General features: G+C 50.4%; 6 protein-coding genes across 6 annotated transcripts; 2 read left to right on the forward strand and 4 right to left on the reverse strand.

Moving 5' to 3' along the window:
- Positions 1-153: 153 nt before the first annotated feature.
- BJY04DRAFT_175622 (MFS transporter) lies at positions 154-2,600 on the reverse strand. Its single transcript, XM_073709359.1, has 3 exons — positions 2,307-2,600; positions 1,325-2,243; positions 154-1,276 (listed from the first exon to the last, which is right to left on the reverse strand). Exons 1-3 carry the CDS (start codon positions 2,579-2,581, stop codon positions 608-610), a joined length of 1,863 nt encoding a protein of 620 aa, XP_073577136.1. The 5' UTR covers positions 2,582-2,600; the 3' UTR covers positions 154-607.
- Positions 2,601-2,758: 158 nt separating this feature from the next.
- On the reverse strand, positions 2,759-7,344 carry BJY04DRAFT_225400 (inositol polyphosphate kinase KCS1; the record flags this gene model as incomplete). Its single annotated transcript, XM_073718204.1, has 2 exons — positions 2,759-5,215; positions 5,267-7,344. 2 exons carry the CDS (start codon positions 7,342-7,344, stop codon positions 3,298-3,300), a joined length of 3,996 nt encoding a protein of 1,331 aa, XP_073577137.1. The 3' UTR covers positions 2,759-3,297.
- Positions 7,345-10,208: 2,864 nt separating this feature from the next.
- Positions 10,209-11,371, reverse strand: BJY04DRAFT_175628 (uncharacterized protein). Its single transcript, XM_073709360.1, has 2 exons — positions 10,749-11,371; positions 10,209-10,691 (listed from the first exon to the last, which is right to left on the reverse strand). Exons 1-2 carry the CDS (start codon positions 10,999-11,001, stop codon positions 10,375-10,377), a joined length of 570 nt encoding a protein of 189 aa, XP_073577138.1. The 5' UTR covers positions 11,002-11,371; the 3' UTR covers positions 10,209-10,374.
- A 401-nt stretch (positions 11,372-11,772) lies between these two features.
- Positions 11,773-12,881, reverse strand: BJY04DRAFT_204312 (isocitrate lyase/PEP mutase family protein; the record flags this gene model as incomplete). The annotated part of the gene is made up of 3 exons (XM_073713471.1): positions 11,773-11,829; positions 11,877-12,358; positions 12,404-12,881. The coding sequence occupies 3 exons, from the start codon at positions 12,879-12,881 to the stop codon at positions 11,773-11,775; spliced, it is 1,017 nt and encodes a 338-aa protein (XP_073577139.1).
- A 555-nt stretch (positions 12,882-13,436) lies between these two features.
- Positions 13,437-15,171, forward strand: BJY04DRAFT_212367 (major facilitator superfamily domain-containing protein; the record flags this gene model as incomplete). The annotated part of the gene is made up of 6 exons (XM_073714567.1): positions 13,437-13,565; positions 13,634-13,694; positions 13,738-13,909; positions 13,964-14,235; positions 14,285-14,927; positions 14,976-15,171. The coding sequence occupies 6 exons, from the start codon at positions 13,437-13,439 to the stop codon at positions 15,169-15,171; spliced, it is 1,473 nt and encodes a 490-aa protein (XP_073577140.1).
- A 297-nt stretch (positions 15,172-15,468) lies between these two features.
- Positions 15,469-18,298, forward strand: BJY04DRAFT_225410 (transcription factor domain-containing protein). The gene is made up of 3 exons (XM_073718205.1): positions 15,469-16,173; positions 16,219-17,120; positions 17,169-18,298. Exons 1-3 carry the CDS (start codon positions 15,566-15,568, stop codon positions 17,915-17,917), a joined length of 2,259 nt encoding a protein of 752 aa, XP_073577141.1. The 5' UTR covers positions 15,469-15,565; the 3' UTR covers positions 17,918-18,298.
- The last annotated feature ends 41 nt before the right edge of the window (positions 18,299-18,339 follow it).

Genomic DNA, 18,339 nt, shown 5'->3' on the forward strand with positions numbered 1-18,339 from the left:
TATTCTCCTATTAGACACTCTTGTCCCCTGGTCCTGATGCTCGTCGTTTGGGTTGTCTATTGGTTTATTGAACTTTATATTAGCATTGGCGTTTCTGGAGGCTTATACCTTATTTTGGCGGCTGGTTCCTGAGCTTTATTATGAGGTTGAATGGGAGATACGAGTGGTGGCCATAGTGATCTAGTCCATACCTGACAAAACTTGCCTATCTACTCTACCTAGGTAGGTGGTCGAGTCCGCTCGTACGAAGACACCAAGGATCTGTACGAAAGAGCGACCCAACCCCTTAAGCCGTCCATCGTGCCTTCCTCCAGGGCCGCCGAAGAGGGGGTGACAAACAAGGGAAATGCGGTCGGGTTGGATCTGAGGGGGAAGGAGCGACTAGATCCACGGAATAGGGAAGCACGGCCGCACGACCGATCATATACCTGCTCAGCAGTGCAGCGATTGGACCGAGTAATATAAAAACGTAGTAAATCATCAACTCCAAGGTTCGCAACCCAGCTATGCAATCTATATGGTATAGTATGGCCCATTTCAAAACTCCCAACGCCTCTACTTGATAGATCAAGTAGATCGGGTAGATAAATCGCAAGAGCAAAAGGGATTAAACAACGACACCCCTCCTCCTCCAAGATGCCCAAGCAACCAGCCAAACGGCTACAGCAACCCAAACACTAAGCGTGCATCCGACGGCCCAGAACCCAAAGCAGCGCCACCCATGGCACTGGCCGTCATCAAGGGATCCAGAGCCGTCAGCGGCATCCTGGTATCCGCGTGAGTAAATAAGTCCCCACATCGCCGCGCCAACAGCAGGAAACATCGCTACAATACCCCAGTTCGTGCCAAAGTTCTCGACGCCCCAAACTACGGAGATTAAAATAGGGACTAGAGAAAAGGCGCTGCCGTATCCGAGGCCAACGAGGGCAGTGGTTAAGTGGGTGAGTTCGGGGTGGGTTGTTGGGAAGGGGGAGGCGAGAAGAAGGAAGCCGAGGGAGAGAAGGAGGGCGGAGGGGATGAGGAAGGCCAGCCGGGAAAGTGTAGGTCTCGTCTTGGGAGCGGTTGATGTGAGGTGTGGGCTGGAGGACTCTTGATCGAGAAGAATATGGTGGGCTTCAGCGGTTGGCGCGAAGAGATCGGAGAGGGAGCCGGTTAGGAGGCGGGCAATTGTTGAGGTTAGGGCAATTATTGTGACGTGGGTGGACGGGAGGCCTGCGGGGTGTGAATCGATAATGGCCGTGGAGTCAGAGTTTAGTGTTTGCACGATTGTTCCGAGCTAGAATAGTTAGCAAAATTCCGAGGATCGATTCATGGCTGGACATACGTTGTTGAGATATGCCTCTCCCGGGCCTGTGACCAAGAAGAAGCCCAATGCAAGCCACCACATAGTGTGGTCGGCCAAGAATGTCCTGGTCTCATAGTTCAGCAGCCAGTTCTTCTTTCTGCGCTCCTCCTCTTCTCTCTCCTTTTCACGTCGTGCCGCCTCCCGCATCTCATCTGACAGGGTGACGGATTGGCCAGCGTCAGATGCAGTATCTTCACCCCGAGAGAAGGTCCCGTACGCGGGGGTCACTTCGCTTCGTGGGCGAAAGAATTCGCTTTCTGCTAACAAGCCGCTTCGCTCAAGCTCTTCAACCGCCTCATCAATGTACTTCTCCTCGTCGTCGTCCACGATCCGTAGCGCAAAGGTACCTATAAACCCGATCGTCATGAGTAGCGCCGCAAGGAAGACGAAGTATTTGTATACATCAACGTCACCACAGCTACCGTCTTCTAAGCGTTCACACAGCAGATACGTTCCAACTTGGCTTTGCCACATTCCACTCAGACCAAAAGCTGCAATTGGCACAGCAAGGATGATGCCCTTGTGCTTTCCTCTGCCAAAATTCTTTGCGCATGTTGTCACAGCGGCCAAGTACATGCTGCATGTAGCCACCCCAATAGCAACAAATGCCACCACCATGACCCAAAATGGCCACCCATTACCGCCAGCATCGGGAGGGGGACCACTTTTGTACGTGAACGCGGCGAGAAGGTAGCCGAGTCCGAACGTAATGCCCGCGAATAAAGTCAACGGAGATGGCGAATAGCGATCACAGAGATACCCCGCGAGGGACACCGGCAGGTACATCGAAACCCCAGCAGCGATAGAGACCTCATTGACCCGCAATTGTGTATAATGTAGACGCGTCAACAACAAGGGGCCGTATAACGAAAAGGCTGTGATGCTTCCAGCGCCGAGACTATTCCAGAGCAGCAACATGTAAGCATAGGTATAACTTTTGAGACAGTAAAGAGAAACTCACCAGGTCACCACGCCCCAGATAAAGCTACAGATGCGAACGACCTTTCTGGCCAATTTTCGCCTATCCCTTTCCACGATCTCCTCTACCACGTCGCTCAGAAGTCCATCGTTGTTGTCACTGAAGCGATTGCCTACTGAGAGACTCGAGTCCGGGCGCGAGTAGAGCAGGGCAGAATCCTCTTCAGCATCGGGCTCAAGAGTCGTCGAGGTCCGACGGTTAGCATCAAAGTCGCGTTTGTCGATGACCAGCTGCGCCTGGCCATTCGAGGCTGTCATTATGCTTGGGCAATGAGGTGAGGAGATGAGGAGTGAGTCGGCGCTGACGTCGTGACTCCGCAGGAGATAATCTACCGCTTATCGCCGAGGCACGTGATTCTGACCATCACTACTTGAAGTTGTTAGTTAGGTAGTGGTTACTACTACTCCATAAATTACTCGACTTTGAAGAACTGCTGAGAGAACAAACACTGATTCTTGTCTAGCCTACTACACCTTATGTACACAGAACCATAGAAAGTGGTGGGCTTCAAACGAGTAACAAAGCCCGGGAACGTACAGGCTCCCGGAAGGTATAATTCTAAGACAAACGTTGGGAAGAAAATGAAAGAAATGAAGCTCCAGAGGATCGTGAAGCATACGCCAGGCATGATCATCAAACCCCCTGGAGAAAGTACATGTACCATGATCAGTCATCAATCGTTGTAACCGCGAGAGACATAGTATCTCCACCTGGGTACAATGCTTTTGGTCTGGTGAACCTCAAAATTGAGGACGTGGGAGAAAAAAAGAACAAGTATGACCTCCCAAGCCGTTACCATGCAATATCGACGCCACGTTTGTCAATCCCTGCATAAGCCATTAAGATGGATCAAGAGATAAAAGGATAAAGCCGTAAACTCCAGTTCAGAAAGTAGCCGAGATGCAAGGGGGGGGGAAACATAACAAGACTAAAGAAAAATAATAAAATAGGACCAAGGAGGGGGCAGTAATGCTCAGAAGCTCACGTCTCCAGGGTCAGTCTCCACGACGTTCTCATCCCAATAGCGATCAGATGTATGCTGGTCAATGGAGATTTGTGGGTTGAGAGCGATGCCTTCGCCCTCGCCTCTTTCGATAAATTCATCCTGGCTGATCTCCTTCATAATCCGTTGGAAATACATCCGTAGAGAACGAAGTCCACGGAGATAGCCACGATCGATGTCGTCAGGGTGTTGAGGAGGACATGGTACTTCGGGGGATAGCTCATCCTCGCCCGTGACACAATTCGCGAAATCGACGATCTTCAGCTGGACGTCAAAATTGTTATGCCCATCATCAGAGACGCGGCGTTGCAAATAGTTTCGCATATTCGTCGGGGTGGCCTCGAGATGAGGTGTCTTCGGCGGCGGGTTCTGCTCGCCGTCGTAGAGAATCAAGAGACTGCTAGCGTATAGACGATAACGTTTGAGTCTGCGAATCATGTTCTCCAATTTGGCGAGCTTATCAAGGATGACAGGAATCTTCTTGGCGACGCTCAAAAAGCTGATCCCGTCGTAGAGGAAACGTGTAAGAGCATCTTGGAATTCCCGCCCCGATTTCAAATCGCGGCCAAAGTATTTATCTTCGAAAGTGTACTCCTGCTTCTTCACATTCCAGGTTTGCATGCCGCATAAGCGAACGCCCAGTTGATGGGATGTTGTGTTCTGACACTTGCGTCTCTGTGATTTCTTTTTCTTATCATTGGCTTCAACACCATACTGGCGAGTCCCCATTTTGAGGTCCAAGACGCACGGCTTATTCATACCAGCTGTTAGATCTTCCAAGAGCAAGAAGAATTGTACTCTGTCATCATTTTTCGTTTGCGCTTCCTTCGGATTGGCCGGAGGGTGTGAGACTGAGTTATGAGCGAAATCTGGGAAAAGAGGGGCCTGGAAAGATTCATGACCAACAACCCCATTATGGGAAACCGTGCCATTTTTTTTGGTGGGGTTGGTGAAAGACGGTTTTCGTTCCTGAGAGACAGACGAAGATGTTGGGGCATCGCTTTCCATTGCGAAGATCTCATCCTCTTTATCGCCACCATAGCCGTCGTCTTCAAAGAAGAGGAGCTCGCCGGCGCCTCTATCGGAATCCATTGTTCCTCGCCGTTGGAGACCACTTCCTGAGTGTCGGCGGCGAACTCGGCGAGAGCGGGATGTTGAGCTAGTGCGCTGCGGAGCTTCCTTCGACCGCATCGATTCAAGGTGAGCTTGGCTAGCCTCAAGGGCTGTAGAGGCGGATGACGAAAGTCCCGGGCCCTCGCTAGCTTTTTTGACAATATCAATGGCAGGAGACCGCGGGGATGGTGTCTGCTCCAAGCTTCTGGCTTTGCTCGAGACACGACTTTCTGAAAGGTTTGTTACCCGGCGGTGGCCATCAGATGTCGTCCTCGGCAAGGTAAGGTGTCCGCGAGCATGACGCCGATGGTGGTGAATAGCAGGGGGGCTGAATACTTCTCTAAGAACCTGTTCTTGGAGCTTCCGGTTAACAGTTGTAGCACCCCAGATCTTTGTCACTGGAGGCTGAGATAGATTCTGGTCGGAAGAGCCGTTCTGATGGCTTCGGCCGTTGGCGAGCCTTCCAGAATCGCGCGGGAACGACACTATACCGTCCGCTGACCGGGGTCTGTTGAGACTAGAAAAGAGATCAACAGGAATTATGTGGCGATTGTTTTCTAGTATCACTTTGGGAACGACACCAGTAACTTGTTTCTGACTGAAGATCCGTTCCTTCTGGGCGGGCTCTGGCGCTTGCTGTTGATTACTCCCGGACTGTGTGTGGGTATTCCTGGCGTCATCCGTAAAGTAGTCAATGTCAGACTGTCCAGGCTGGTTTTCGGACGGCTTCTTTGGTTTCTTCTTCGAGAACGTCACATTAAGGACGCCAATATACCTGGTATCGCAATTAATTCAGATTGCTCAGAGAATGATGCGCAATGCATACCTGGGGAGGAACATCAACATCTCAGGATGCCTGCGTTCGATACGTTCATAGAACTCGTTCTCTCTGTTGTTTAGCTGCTTGCACACGGCCCGTCGGGAAAAACGGAAGACGGTGGTATGCCCGCCGACTTGATGGCGATAGGGTTTAAGCTCGACAGCTCCGACTGGCGTTACATCGCCTTGTGTGCGTCGAGGACGAGGGATGCGCGGGCGTTGCGTGGGGGTAGCCGTTGGTGTGACCTCAGCCTCGTCGGTCACGCTAGACTCTTCATCACGAACAGACATTCCACTGTCATCCGCGGAGAGTGCCTCGGAATCTTCAGTGGAATACTCAGTGTGACGCTGGAACATGGAATCAATGGACTTCTCATTTAGCTCTTCTAGTGGAGTTTTCCTGTCCTGAAGATCGCCATGCAGGATTCTACTGTCATTTTTAGATCGAAGGGAAATATCCACATGTTTAGCTTCAGGCTCGTCAGGAGCGGCATGCCTTTCGGGCTTTATCTCCATTGCTGCTTCAGCATAGGGCTGCAATCCATCTGAGCCTTGCTCAAACGAGGGTACAGGATCGACTTCATCGGACACTGCCACACGTTCGTGGGGAAAATACACCGCTGAGGATATTTGCTCGTCTTCCTCTTCGTCAAGCGGAGTAGTTCCGAGACCGTGTTCTTGATCTGTTTCGGAGAGTGGGGAATATGCACGCACATATCCTCTACCCCTTTCCGAATATTGTGTGGGGATACTTCTCGAAAAGGACGCTCCACGCTCTCCACCAGGAGTAAGGTGGAAGTTGCGGATTTCCTCGAGCAGGCTTCGAGGCAGTTCCCTAGGCTCAATTTTAGGAGCATCTGCCACTATATCGTCGTGCGATTCTGCACCTGCAGATGGCTTGATGAGTGGAATATTAGCAAGAGAGAGCTGCGATAGGCTTTTGAGACCCCGAAGTTCCGCCTGCTCAGAGGGGTTGGCTTCAGGCCGGCGATGGTCATGATCCGCTTGGAGCCCTTGTTGATCTTCGTTCTGTGCATCAGAAACTCCGTCATATCGTCCGGCACGGTCGTCTTTCCGCTTACGATCTGGAGACGTGGAGGTGTTTTCTTTGAACAAACCCAAATAGTGACTGGACTTGCGGCTGCGAACATGGGAGGTCGGCTCGGCGTTGGCTATGTTGGCCTCGATGGAGTTCTCTACTCTTCCTCGACGACTCCGGCTGGAGCTGCGTTCGACTTTGCTGTCTTGGGCCGTGTCCCATGAAGGCCGTCCTTGTCTCTGGTGGAAGTGTGAGTTCGTCCCATTGCCGTCGTGGAATGCATTTCCCAATGACGTCACTTGTGTTTGCTGCGATTGCGAGGAGTCATCGTCGAGGGGAGATGGCTCAAGAGCGCGAAGAGGCGCGTGGGATACAGCTACACTCGCGCCGCCACCGAACAAAGACGAGCGGCGGTATGGCGAATCAAACTCTTCAATCAAAGTCACATCTGAATCGTCCGGTGGTAGCGAGAAAGGAGGATGGGAGGGAAGGAGCGGAGCGGAGCGTAGCGGGTGTGGTCTGTGGATGTCAACTTCCATGTGGGAGTCGTTGGCGCGATCACGGTAGGGAAGGACCTTGGAGAAGGTAAACGAGGAAGAAGGTGCATTATCAGGTATTAACGTTGCTGGAGTGACATGATGGGCAGCTTCGACGGGTGGAAGTTGCGGTGACGGTGAATTGGCAGCGTCGTTGTCTGAAGGTAGGTAATGTGTTGCGAAAATACTATCTCTCTCAGACAGTTGGGGACTGTTGTAGCTGGTGTAGGACAGACCTGAGTGAGAGGCGTTTTCCGGGGGAGCAGTAGTAGCCCTTTTTAGAGCAAATTTGGATGACGGATTAGCCCACTGTCGAGCCGTGGGGGATTCAGCGCGGGATGGAGAGGGAGCCTGTTGGGGATGGAAGAGTTGGTCCCGAGCGTCGCGGTGGCGCCGCTGCTTGCCGTGAAGAGAGCCAGCCCGATTAGAGCAATCATGTTGGGCAGAGGCAGCAGGTGTCACCGGGGGAGTCGACGGGGTATTCTCAGATGCAGATGGAGGCCTTGACATGGGGAGGACATTGGTCGGGAGTGCACGGTCAAAAAGCAGGGATTAAAGCAACCGAGAAGGAAGAAAAGCGTGGAGGAGGAAGAGTTATGGTTGGTGTTTCAGCAGTAGTTGGCCTTCGAAAAGCTCAAGGAGTCGGGGAATCTGGCGTCACAGGGTTAGCGGGACAATCGAGAAGATCAAGGAACATCAGCCACGTTCCAGGGCAAGGGCCGCTCACAGGTGAAAAGACCGAGAATGGAGCTTCAGATAGGGGATAGATTAGCCCATATCTTAAAAATGATGGAATGGACGAGTCACAACGGCCGTTCGTGAGGAGTCAGTTTAGCGTGATAGGAAGAGAAGCGTTTGGCCCGACTGGGGAAGAAGTGATGCGGATCGTCGTCACCGCTTTCGTTCTGCTGCTCCTGTGGAGTGGGTGGAAAAAGCAAACACCCTCCCAGTCCGAACCGCTGGATTCATGGGAGGAACCTATCTCGGGCTCTCACTTTCAGGCACAAGCTTGGAGCTTGCTTTGCTGCAATCGTCAAGCCTGATCCAAGGCTCGTTGATATGTTTGCGATTATTCGAATCCAGTCCAAAGCGGCCCAAAGTGAGGGATTAACAGCCAACACCAATAGCCGTCCCTCCAATCTCTCCCCGGAATAATGTGGAACAAGAATTGGCATGAAGTCAGAGATTGATACTCAGCATCGACGAGAAATGGGGTCATCGACCAATCAGGATCAAGCCTATCGCGAATGCTTCGGTCAAGGCAGGAGGAGGAACAGAGAGCGAGGAAGCTCTTCCCAGGCCGATCTGACTCTACTTTGATACGCAGGTCGACAGATCCGGTCAACGGTAGCTCCCCTACCATTAACAGCCATCCTTATATCCCTCAGACTCGCTCCTTTCAACTGATATCTTGACTCGACTACGGAGTACTCGCGGACCTCATATCGGACCCCCGGAAGCTGGCATGGTGCAACCACATACCAATGGTCCTAGGATCTGGTTGACAAGTGATTTGCCATTGAAGATGACCCAATGATCTTTATCCATTATTCATAGTATCATTTTGCTCGGTTCTAGCCTTCCCCATGTTGTACTCCGCCGGCGGAGCACAAGCAAGCAGAGAACCCCGTATTTGGGCCTTATTCGGCGGGGATCAAAAGTTAACGATGCAGTGCAATAATCGCGAGTCCAACGGCCTTAACTCGCTGAGATACAGTCCCAATCTTCACCTTTAGTACTCGAGGAGTATTTCAAGACCGACGGTCGCAGCACATTCCAAGAGACTTGATCGCTCTCATCTCCACACCCGCATGACCCTTGAGCCATGATCTACCAATCATTGCGCAACGTGATCAACCTGCTGGCTCAAAGCTCTCAACAACACCAATCCTCTTCCATATCCGGCTTCATCTCGAGAACTTAGAAGTTAGAACTGTCCTCGAGGCCTGCCTGCCCCTTGCTCTCAATGTTGCTCTTGCTCTCTTCCATTCCCGGCCACCGTCGCTATGATCGTCATTACTGACACATTTGGCAGATTCATTTTGCCGAGCACCACTCAAACTCGAATTGGACGCCGGTAAATCGCTGGACCGCCGGACGATATTTGACTGCCGGAGCATCACAAGGTTGAACCCCAGAAAGAGGCTGTGCTGTGCGCACTCCCATTCTAGCGCTGCTCGGCCCTTTGTCGCTAGGCAAATCCTTCCGTGATTCAGGTCAACCGTTGAGTCTCAACCTTGGAAACGAGAAACGTCTCTACCTGACTCGTCTGACGAGCCGATGGAATGATCGCTTGCTCCTTGCTGCCCAACTTTTGTCCTACCCCATTCGAATATCCGCATAACGAGGGCCGTGAAGGTGGTTACAATAGCCCTTCACGCGCCAGACCAGAAGAGACAGTGTGCATTCCGTGCATGCAGTAAAGATCCGGCTGTTAGAGCTCGGGCAACTGTCCGAAAGAGTATTTATCCTTTCTATCTTTCCGTCACGGGCTGGCTCGAGCAAGAAGAACCGGCTTCTCATTTGATCAACTGGAAGAATTTACATTTCCTAGTATTTTGCGACCCTTCCCATCCACATGTGATGCATCCTTGATGTCTTCCGTTCTCTGTCTTGTGCCAGCAGATCGAACACAATGTTAATGCTAATCGCAGCAGCTTACCCAGCAGCAATGAGACCGCTAAATGCGGATGCAAACAGAATTTTAGCTTTGTATGCCGCACCAGGCACCGTAACCAGCAAAGTTGATCCAAAGGCCAGAACTTTTGACTAATAATATGTCGACTTTTCGTAGAGGACGGATGCTGAATCCTAGACGTCGAAACCTACTTTATCTTCCTTATCGTCAGCCCAGGCCGATCTGATAACAGATAGCCTGATAATTGATATATTCCATGCTGAGTATGTCATTACCTATGCTGTGGTACAGATAGCAGATAGCGGCGGCTTACACCGGAGAAACAACAATGGATATGCATGCTTGATTTGGCAAAGCATTATCTGTTTTCGAGCGAGCTCTGGGGACAATAATCGTGTACTAGACTAGCTGAGCAAAAAGAGTAGTGGCGTTTGATGTCTCGACCTTATCTTCTAGTAGGTCTGTCCCGTCCCGGCCTAATATATATTATAGAATTGAAATCGCGCACCGTTGAACAAAGACAGTAAGACGGTCTATTCGGGTAATCTAGACTCGACTCATCACTATTAAATGGGTATAATGTACACCTTGTAGCTCCACTAAATGGGTGGTTCTGATCGCTTAGGGTTTACTGGGAACCCATTCCAGTAAATTCGACAGGAATATCTCTAAAATCACAACACATCCGCTATAAAATCAAGTACTCGAAGCTTGTGAGGATTGCGAATAAAAGATGTTTTATACAGCAAAGACTTCAGAATGAATTCTCCAAACTCTCCATATCATAATAAGACACATTAGAAAACATGTACATCATGTAATAGTCAAAGTATCATAATCATATCATCAAGATCATCTCACTCGGACCGGCCATAAGATCAATAATCAGTTTCGAGCATCAATTACTTCTGCTCACTTCCACCTCCGAAGACACCACCTACCGAGCTACCAACACTCTGCACGCCGCTGCTGATACCTGACCCAGCGCTCTTTCCACCCTGCACAATAGGATCTGTCACACCACCCAGCGGACCGCCATAAGAGCCATTCTCATCCTTGCCTCCACGCTCAGCACGGTTGATGCCCTCCTTTGAAGCAAAGTTCCCAACAGGGGCGAAGACACCCTTCTCCCCGAACTGGTTGCCGATAAGGTTATTCGTGTCGTCCTGAATTTGGTCGACTTGAGGGATTCCCGTGACTTTCGTTTTGGACAGGTTATCTATATTTCTCACTGTTAGCGTTATCGATGTAGCCTAAGAGATGGAGGAAGGCGGACCCTTGGCAACATATGAAGCCTTGTTATCTCCCTTTCCGAACCAGTGCAGATACTGATCTTCCAGCCAGGGCACCCATTTCTCATATTGCTCCTGATAGGCTTCCTTGACCCACTCGGTGTAGGTCTTCTTCTCCTTTTCCTCGGCGGGGAGGTTCTCGTAGAAGTGACGCTTCTGTTCTTCGGTGTGGGAGGGGGTAGAAGGGCCCGCGTTATCGGGGACTTCGGGCTGGGTACGGTTTGAGAGGGGGTTCATTTTGGTGATTGTTTATTGTTGATGTCTTGGAGTGATTTCTTGGGTATTGTGGTTGTTGGTTAAGTTAAAGTTGGAGAGGGAAAAAGGGTTGGCGTGGTGAGTTATAAGGTTCATATATCCCCAGGCGGCCAAGAGGGCAGGATGACCGTTGACGCCATTTGAGATGTCATCGAGATCTGGATCGGGATTCCTGTTTGATTTCTCCACGATGATGCTGTCGGTGGCGCTGTTTGGCACTAGGTCCTCCTCCAGTCGTCCCCAGGTGGTGTGCCTCCTGACGTCATACGCTGCATATACCTCTTTGCTCCTCGGATTGGTCGATGATGAATCGGTATGTATTGGACTTAGCTGAGTATAATGTTATAGTAATGTTTACTCCGGAGTGTAAGTGAGCTGTTAGTGGCCAATCAATCTCATGATACAGTATTAAACTCGTCGAGTGGTTCACACGAATTTGTCCGGGTGCTTAGGGTGTAGGACCGTAGGCTGGAGTTCACCAGGCAGCCCTTTTTAGGTTAAAAAGATAGAAAGCAAATGACCACTTAGTACGACTACGAAGATATACGAGGCTGAAAGTCCGTGGTTAGGCTGTCAACTCATAATTGGTGTTGTATGCGAAAATACGCTTGTGACATCATGTCCATGATTACCTAGCCCTACATCACAGTGCATACTCGGTAACAGTGGTACTTCAACGCCGTATCATTGAGATATTGTAGTCCCAAGTATATTGCTTTCAAATACAATCAACCACGTCCCATTCATGCAGATTTACTTTGGTGGGTTTATCAAACCATCCTGGTTGAATTCATATCGCGTCTCGCGATCCTAGGAACAGTCAGGGAATACCAAAAGAAGAGGTCTATGCAACTCACCCAGTACTTATTGAAGCCAACTCCCTCACACACGTCCGTGTAGCTCAGAATCATTGGCGGCGACCCTTCAGTCATACTTTTCTTCAGCGCCTCCAAAGTCTCCCGAATGCTCTTCAGCTTCGCGGCAACAAGAGTCCATGGGTAGGCGACAGCGCAGAAGCCAAGCTCAGCGAGGTCCTTGGCTGAGAGGTTCTCTGTCTTACCCCCTTCAATGATGTTGGCAAAGGTAGGAATACCGACTTCCTGGACACATCGCTGCATCGCCTCCCTGTCCGGCAGGGCCTCGACAAAGACTGCGTCCACACCGATCCGCTTGAACTCCTTTGCACGTGTCAATGCTTCGTCCCAGCCATGAATCAATGCATCGGTTCGCGCAAGAATGAAGATGTCTTGCCCTTCATTGCGTGCATCAACAGCAGCCTGAATACGCGCAAAGGCTTCACCCCGAGAAACGACAGATTTGCCCTTGGTATGGCCACACCCTAAAGCGCTTAGCAACGTTTCCGGTAGGAATCTTGACTACTTACGCTTTGGCCACGTTTGATCCTCAATCATGACTCCAGCTGCTCCAGCTGCAGCGAATGACTCCACCGTTCTCTTGACATTCATAGGGCTCCCGTATCCTGTATCACCGTCCGCCATAACCGGTATGTTGACCTGACGCACCACCTCTTGAATCTTTTTGCACAAGTCCTCCATGGCGATATAACCTGTATCTGGCAAGCCAAAGCTGCTTGCGACAGTGTAGCCGGCCAAGAAAACAATCGGGAATCCGGCCTCTTCGACGAGGCGGGAGGATAGGCCGTCGTAAGTGCAAGCATGGGCGATGATCTTGCTCGGGTCATTGTGTGCTTCTAGCATCATTGTTCGAAGGCGCGAGACTTGTGCAGAGGGGATTCGGCCGCGGACGTTCTCGAGTTTGATGTTGAGAGAGGTAGCTACTCCGTCGCCGGAGGCAGTCGGCTGGTCGGGCGTAGTAAATTTGAACGGGTAGGGGACAGACATGTTGATTTCTTCGATTCGATTCTCGCTCGATCTCTATGAGACATCTGCTACTGACTAGAGCAACATAATAGAGAGTCATTGGGGGTTAAATACTGCCTGGGCGGATTTCACGATTGGGGAGCGGATATTTTGCATACAAGCTGCAGAGCGGCATTTTGGCAACATCCGCGCTGGGGGTTGGGGAAGGGCTCTCGACCGAAAGGTGGAGAGCTAAGAAGCCCTCGGGACCCTTGGTCTTTCCAATCATAAAAAGTCAGTTCGAGCTTTCTTTTCTATTATCCAATGGGAGCTGCTCGGTTATGAGGAGATTGGTATTCCCCGCGGATAATGCCAAATATCCATTGTCGATCGTGTCGCCCCTAGTACCCCGTGGGGTTGAGATGTGGTGGCCATGAGAGAAGAGCAGATTCCCCGGTTGAAGAGGTTAGGACTTGTCAGCCGGCCATCTTGTGGTCAATGCTTGCCCAGACGTTGGGGAATATAAAGAGCTGGAGGAAGGGATGTGTTGCAGGAAGGAAGAACAGACCTTGCCTCTCATATTTCCAGTCCAACATCATGGCCGCCATCAAGGAAGAAAACTCCCTCCACTTGGAGAAAGTCCAGTCAAAAGATGTTGAGGACTTGAGAAAGGATGACCAACCTATCCATGTCACAGCGACTGAAGAGGCCTTTATCCGCAAGAAGGTATGGCACCATGTTCCTCAAGTTCTTCAACAAACGTATCGCCTGACACAAGCTCATAATTCGCCAAGTTTGACCGTCGTGTTCTTCCCATTGTTTGCATCCTCTATGTGTTGTCATATCTGGATCGAGGTAAGATACTCCGCTTTTAATTACTTCTCGTCTCACGATATAGGAAACATTGGCAATGCCAAAACCGCTGGCCTTGACAAAGATCTGGGCATCAGTGACTCGCAATGGGCTTGGGTGTTGAATGCCTTTTACATCTGCTATGTTCTCTTTGAATGGACCACCGTCTTCTGGAAAATCTTTCCTGCTCATATTTATGTGACGGGGCTGTGTATCTGGTAAGTGTGCGCAAGCTCGTCCCTTGTCTTGCCAAAAGCTGAGCTTTTTGTCAGCTGGGGAGCAGCTGCCATGTGTGCTGGGGCAGTCGACAACATGGCTGAGTTGATTGTTTGCCGTGCCTTTCTGGGTGTCTTTGAGGCCGCTTTTGGCGCTGGCGCCCCATACTTTTTGTCACTATTCTATCAGCGACGAGAGCTTGGCTTCCGTGTCTCAATTCTACTTGGGATGTCTCCTGTCGCCAATTGCTTTGCCAGCTCATTGGCCTACGGTATCACACATATCAAACACTCCACCATGGAGTCGTGGCGGTTCCTCTTTATCATCGGTAGCTCTCTCTTTCTGGTCCCTGGTGGTACTTCAGCTAACGCAACCAGAGGGCGCTCCTACCGTCCTTTTTGCAATAGTCGTCTTCTTCTTCCTCCCCGACTCCCCCGGTACCGCAAAATTCCTCTCCGAGTCCGAGCAGACCACCGCCACCGAGCGCCTCCAGACGGTCGACCGTACCGCTAAGAACCGACTCGACAAGCGTCAGTTCATTGCGGGGCTTACAGACTACAAGAACTATGTGCATACACTCATTCACTTCTGCTGTAACTACTCTTTTGCCGGTCTTTCAAACTTCCTCCCTACCATCATCCAGCACATGGGATACACTTCCATTAACGCTCAAGGCCTTTCGGCACCTCCATACTTTGTCTCATTTTTGCTCTGCGTCGCAGCCGCATTATTCTCAGACCGGTATGGAAGGCGAGGACTCGTGATCGTTTTCTTTTCTACAATGGGGATGATTGGGTACCTTTTGCTTGCTGCTGTGCAGGATGAGAACAAAGTGGGACCGCGCTACCTTGGGGTCTGGTTGGCAACATGTGGCGTCTTTCCTGCGCTCTGCATCAACATTACTTGGCTGCTCAATAACCAGGGAGGTGATTCTAAAAAGGGTGCTGGTATGGCTTTGTTGGCTGTTTTTGGACAGTGTTCGAGCTTCGTCAGTAGCACCGTTTTCCCAGACTCTGAAGGGTAAGTGGTCCGAATCTACTACAGGCTGTTCTGTAGCTGACATCTTAGGCCGATCTATATTCGCGGCTGTGCTATTGGATGCGCGTTGACCGGATGCATTGCAATCATGGCGGGGGGCTTGTACTTCAAGCTAAACCATGAGAACAAGAAGCGAGACAGGCTGTATGGACCAGTGACTGATGACGTCCGCATTGATGTGACCAAGGAGGGTGATGCAAACCCACAATTCCGCTATCTGATTTGACCAGGATCTGATCCGGCCGGGGTTTTGAGGTGAATTAGTAGGTAGGTGTAGTTCCTAGGGTATGTACATGATTGCTAGTTAGTATATTGTTAATTAGTTAGCGGTCATTATTGTTGAGAATCAGAGATTCGATTTGGTCAAACTTGGAGTAGACTAAGTCCAATTTAGCGCCAAATAACCAGTAATTCTTTTATCTCGAATGAGCCAATCCGGTCTTCAGGTTCATAAATCAACCCCAAATCCTTCTTGCCTCCCCCGCTCCTCCCCCGTACATTAGGAATCCATGCCCGTGCCTTGGGCTTTTCGTCGGATCTACTTGTTCAGAAATTCTTGATCTCTACTTACTTCCCTTCCTTTACCACACCCCACGCTCTGTCTACGTTTGTTAGGTAACATGCAACGACCTCCACGCAGCAGAGCAAATGCAGAGTACAATTTCCAACGAGCCTACAAAGCATGCATTCCCTGCCGGCGGAGGAAAGTCAGGTGTGAACTCGAACCTGATTCCCATCGATCGTGTAAGCGATGCCGAAAGATGAACCTGGAGTGTCGTTTCACGACGAGGCAGCCTTGGACCAGGACGAAGAAAAACACAGCGAACCAGATGGACGATGAAGATACAAATCAGATCGATGCTCTGGGGTCGGAACAGCAGGGAATCAGGTCCCCTTTACGCAGATCCAGCGTGGCTGTGGCGGCGGTCGTAATCAATGGCGTCGGGCCGTCGCCTTCTAGCAGTGTGGGATTAGATGAAGGCGGCTGTATCTCTACGACAGTCTTACAGAAGCACGTTGCAAGCGCAAATGATGCCTTGGACATCCTGTTTGATGCAGCGACTCAAGGAGGTTCGGAGGTGCGTCCAGGTCAAGCTGCAGTTTCAGAACATACAGAGTCACCGTTTGATGTTCGGTCACTGGATAATGTGCTCGAGATTTGGCAGGGGTGTCGGTTTGTCAAGATGGGATGGTTTTCGGCAGAGGAAGCACTATTGTATACAGACTGGTTAGTCAATTTTACAAACTACAGTGTCTTCTCTAACCGTGGCAGGTTCTTCCGCAACCTAGCACCAGTGACGACTCCTATTCTAACAGCCTTTTTCTCCTCCCATTATACGCACTATTGGCTCATCACTCAGGAGCCTGTGCTGTGCTGTACGATACTAATGATTTCTGCCCGGTACCATACTCTTCCCGGCCCTTCAGGTGCCTCGAGAGGATTCTATATTCACAATAGGTTATGGCAGCATTGTCAACATCTCATTTTACGAATCATGCTCGGCCAAGAAAAGCTCTCCAAAGCCAAAACAAGACATCTTTCGACCATCGAGGCACTTCTACTCCTCTCCGAATGGTATCCTTTGGCCTTGCATTTCCCGCTTGAAGCAGACGGATGGGACTCAGATTGGCTGCTCTCAACTCATACAATGAGGGATCCGCCATCGACCGAACAAGAGTCTCCTATGCAGGACCGGTGGAAAGAGGATGTTGTCGAGCCGACGAAACGGTCGGACAGAATGTCGTGGATGCTTGTCAGCTCTGCCCTGGCCCTTGCGCATGAGCTTGGAGTGTTTGATGCGAGAGACAGCTCCCGTAAGCAGGGCGGCATTACAGGACCGGACGTTGAGAGTTATCTGCAAGACCTAGAGCTCAGGCGCCAACGCCTTCCGTCGCTCTTGTTTGTGATCTCGAATCTGATCTCCTCGAGGATAGGCTGTACGTCTATTATGCCTGACCACTGTAAGCGGTCGAGCCTTGATATAATCATGACTATCGATCCTGAATGGGCGAGATTAATGGTGTCTTGGGTGGACCTCACAGGATTGACCCGGACACTACGAGAGACCTTCTTCACGACAACGAAAAGTGAAGCCCAGCATTTTGACTTTGAACTATTGGATCACTGGAAGATGCAACTCGCGGCTTGGAAGGAGGATCATCGTATTGTTGAAAGTGAGTACCGAATGTGTGTTCTATGTTCTAGCTTTCTGATACAGCTAGGATCCCGCTATGATATTATCCTCCACATCGAATACCAATACCTAAGGGTCTTTGCCAATTCTTTAGGCGTTCAAGGCATTGTTGAACGTGTATTATCTGACTCTAATTTCCAAGGAACAATTGACGCAACCTTTGTCTCCCAAGCACGCCAGCTCAATATGACCCGGAACGAGTACGAATTTATCGAAGAAGTTATTGACGGAGCCTGCGTGATTTTGACACGCATCGTTTCTTTTTCTGACCCCAGATGTCTTCCAATGAGGGTTCTGTCCCGCATGATCAGCTCTTCCATATTCCTTCTCAAGGCCCTGGCCCTTGGTGTTCGGAAAACGAAACTCCAGGAGTCTTTGCATCTACTAGACGCTGCCGTCACGGCTCTCCTCTCCAATCCACTCGATGATATTCATCTTGTCTCGCGATATGCCGCATTGCTCAAAACCCACGTATCTCGACTGCGTCAGACCTTTGCTAGTTCCGGGACGGCGGACATTCATAGCACGAGTTTGTCAACGATACACCCCGAGCCTCACTCTACCGGCAATCTAGAACATCAGTCCCTTCATACGGAAAGTGCGTGGGACCCCAGTAACATGATGGATTGGTCTAATCAGTTCGACCTTGGAGATTGGTTGTCTCTTCCCCTCGATCCACTCATGGCGCCGTTTGGCTCTTGGGAAGGGGGTGCAGCAGATCCAGTGCTGGACTCGGACTGTTTAGACTTGGACTTTATATGGAACCTGCCTCTTTAGCATGTTGTTCGGCGCTTGGTTCAATTTTGGAAGTAAGCTCGTCGACAATATATGTACCAGTAGGAAAGCGTAATGGGAGCATACTTGTCTGATAAATTCTGCCCCTGGGTCTTTGCGCACGCTGTCTCCCTAATAATTTAGGAGGTCTTCCAAATTCTACACGGGTTGAGGGCTCGACTGGCATTTCGGTAATCACGACAAAGTTAACGGAAGTGAGCAATCGGAATTATGGAAGGAACAACGATCGGATACCGGCTGCCTAAATTATGACATGGAGGTCGAGGTGGTTGTAGGTGTGGCTGAGTACCTACATAGGTACTTACCTAGTAAATAATATATTGCAGGTGTTGCACTAGTTATGCGGAGTATATATAACTATAAATTATCTCACTCTGAACTACTCCGTAGTTTTACATAACTCT

This window comes from Aspergillus karnatakaensis (genome assembly GCF_047715665.1).
Source record: "Aspergillus karnatakaensis strain CBS 102800 unplaced genomic scaffold BJY04scaffold_1, whole genome shotgun sequence".
Taxonomy (NCBI): Eukaryota; Fungi; Ascomycota; class Eurotiomycetes; order Eurotiales; family Aspergillaceae; genus Aspergillus; species Aspergillus karnatakaensis.

What these genes read in the sequence shown, in the direction of transcription:
- BJY04DRAFT_175622 (XM_073709359.1), bottom strand. Translation starts at nt 2,581, where the DNA reads ATGACAGCCTCGAATGGCCAGGCGCAGCTGGTCATCGACAAACGCGAC. An exon ending in ATCTGGGGCGTGGTGACCTG is followed by an intron (nt 2,244 to 2,306) that starts GTGAGTTTCTCT and finishes GCTCTGGAATAG; the next exon opens with TCTCGGCGCTGGAAGCATCA. An exon ending in GAGAGGCATATCTCAACAAC is followed by an intron (nt 1,277 to 1,324) that starts GTATGTCCAGCC and finishes TAACTATTCTAG; the next exon opens with CTCGGAACAATCGTGCAAAC.
- BJY04DRAFT_175628 (XM_073709360.1), bottom strand. Translation starts at nt 11,001, where the DNA reads ATGAACCCCCTCTCAAACCGTACCCAGCCCGAAGTCCCCGATAACGCG. An exon ending in GGCTTCATATGTTGCCAAGG is followed by an intron (nt 10,692 to 10,748) that starts GTCCGCCTTCCT and finishes TGAGAAATATAG; the next exon opens with ATAACCTGTCCAAAACGAAA.
- BJY04DRAFT_225410 (XM_073718205.1), top strand. Translation starts at nt 15,566, where the DNA reads ATGCAACGACCTCCACGCAGCAGAGCAAATGCAGAGTACAATTTCCAA. An exon ending in GCACTATTGTATACAGACTG is followed by an intron (nt 16,174 to 16,218) that starts GTTAGTCAATTT and finishes TAACCGTGGCAG; the next exon opens with GTTCTTCCGCAACCTAGCAC. An exon ending in GGATCATCGTATTGTTGAAA is followed by an intron (nt 17,121 to 17,168) that starts GTGAGTACCGAA and finishes TGATACAGCTAG; the next exon opens with GATCCCGCTATGATATTATC.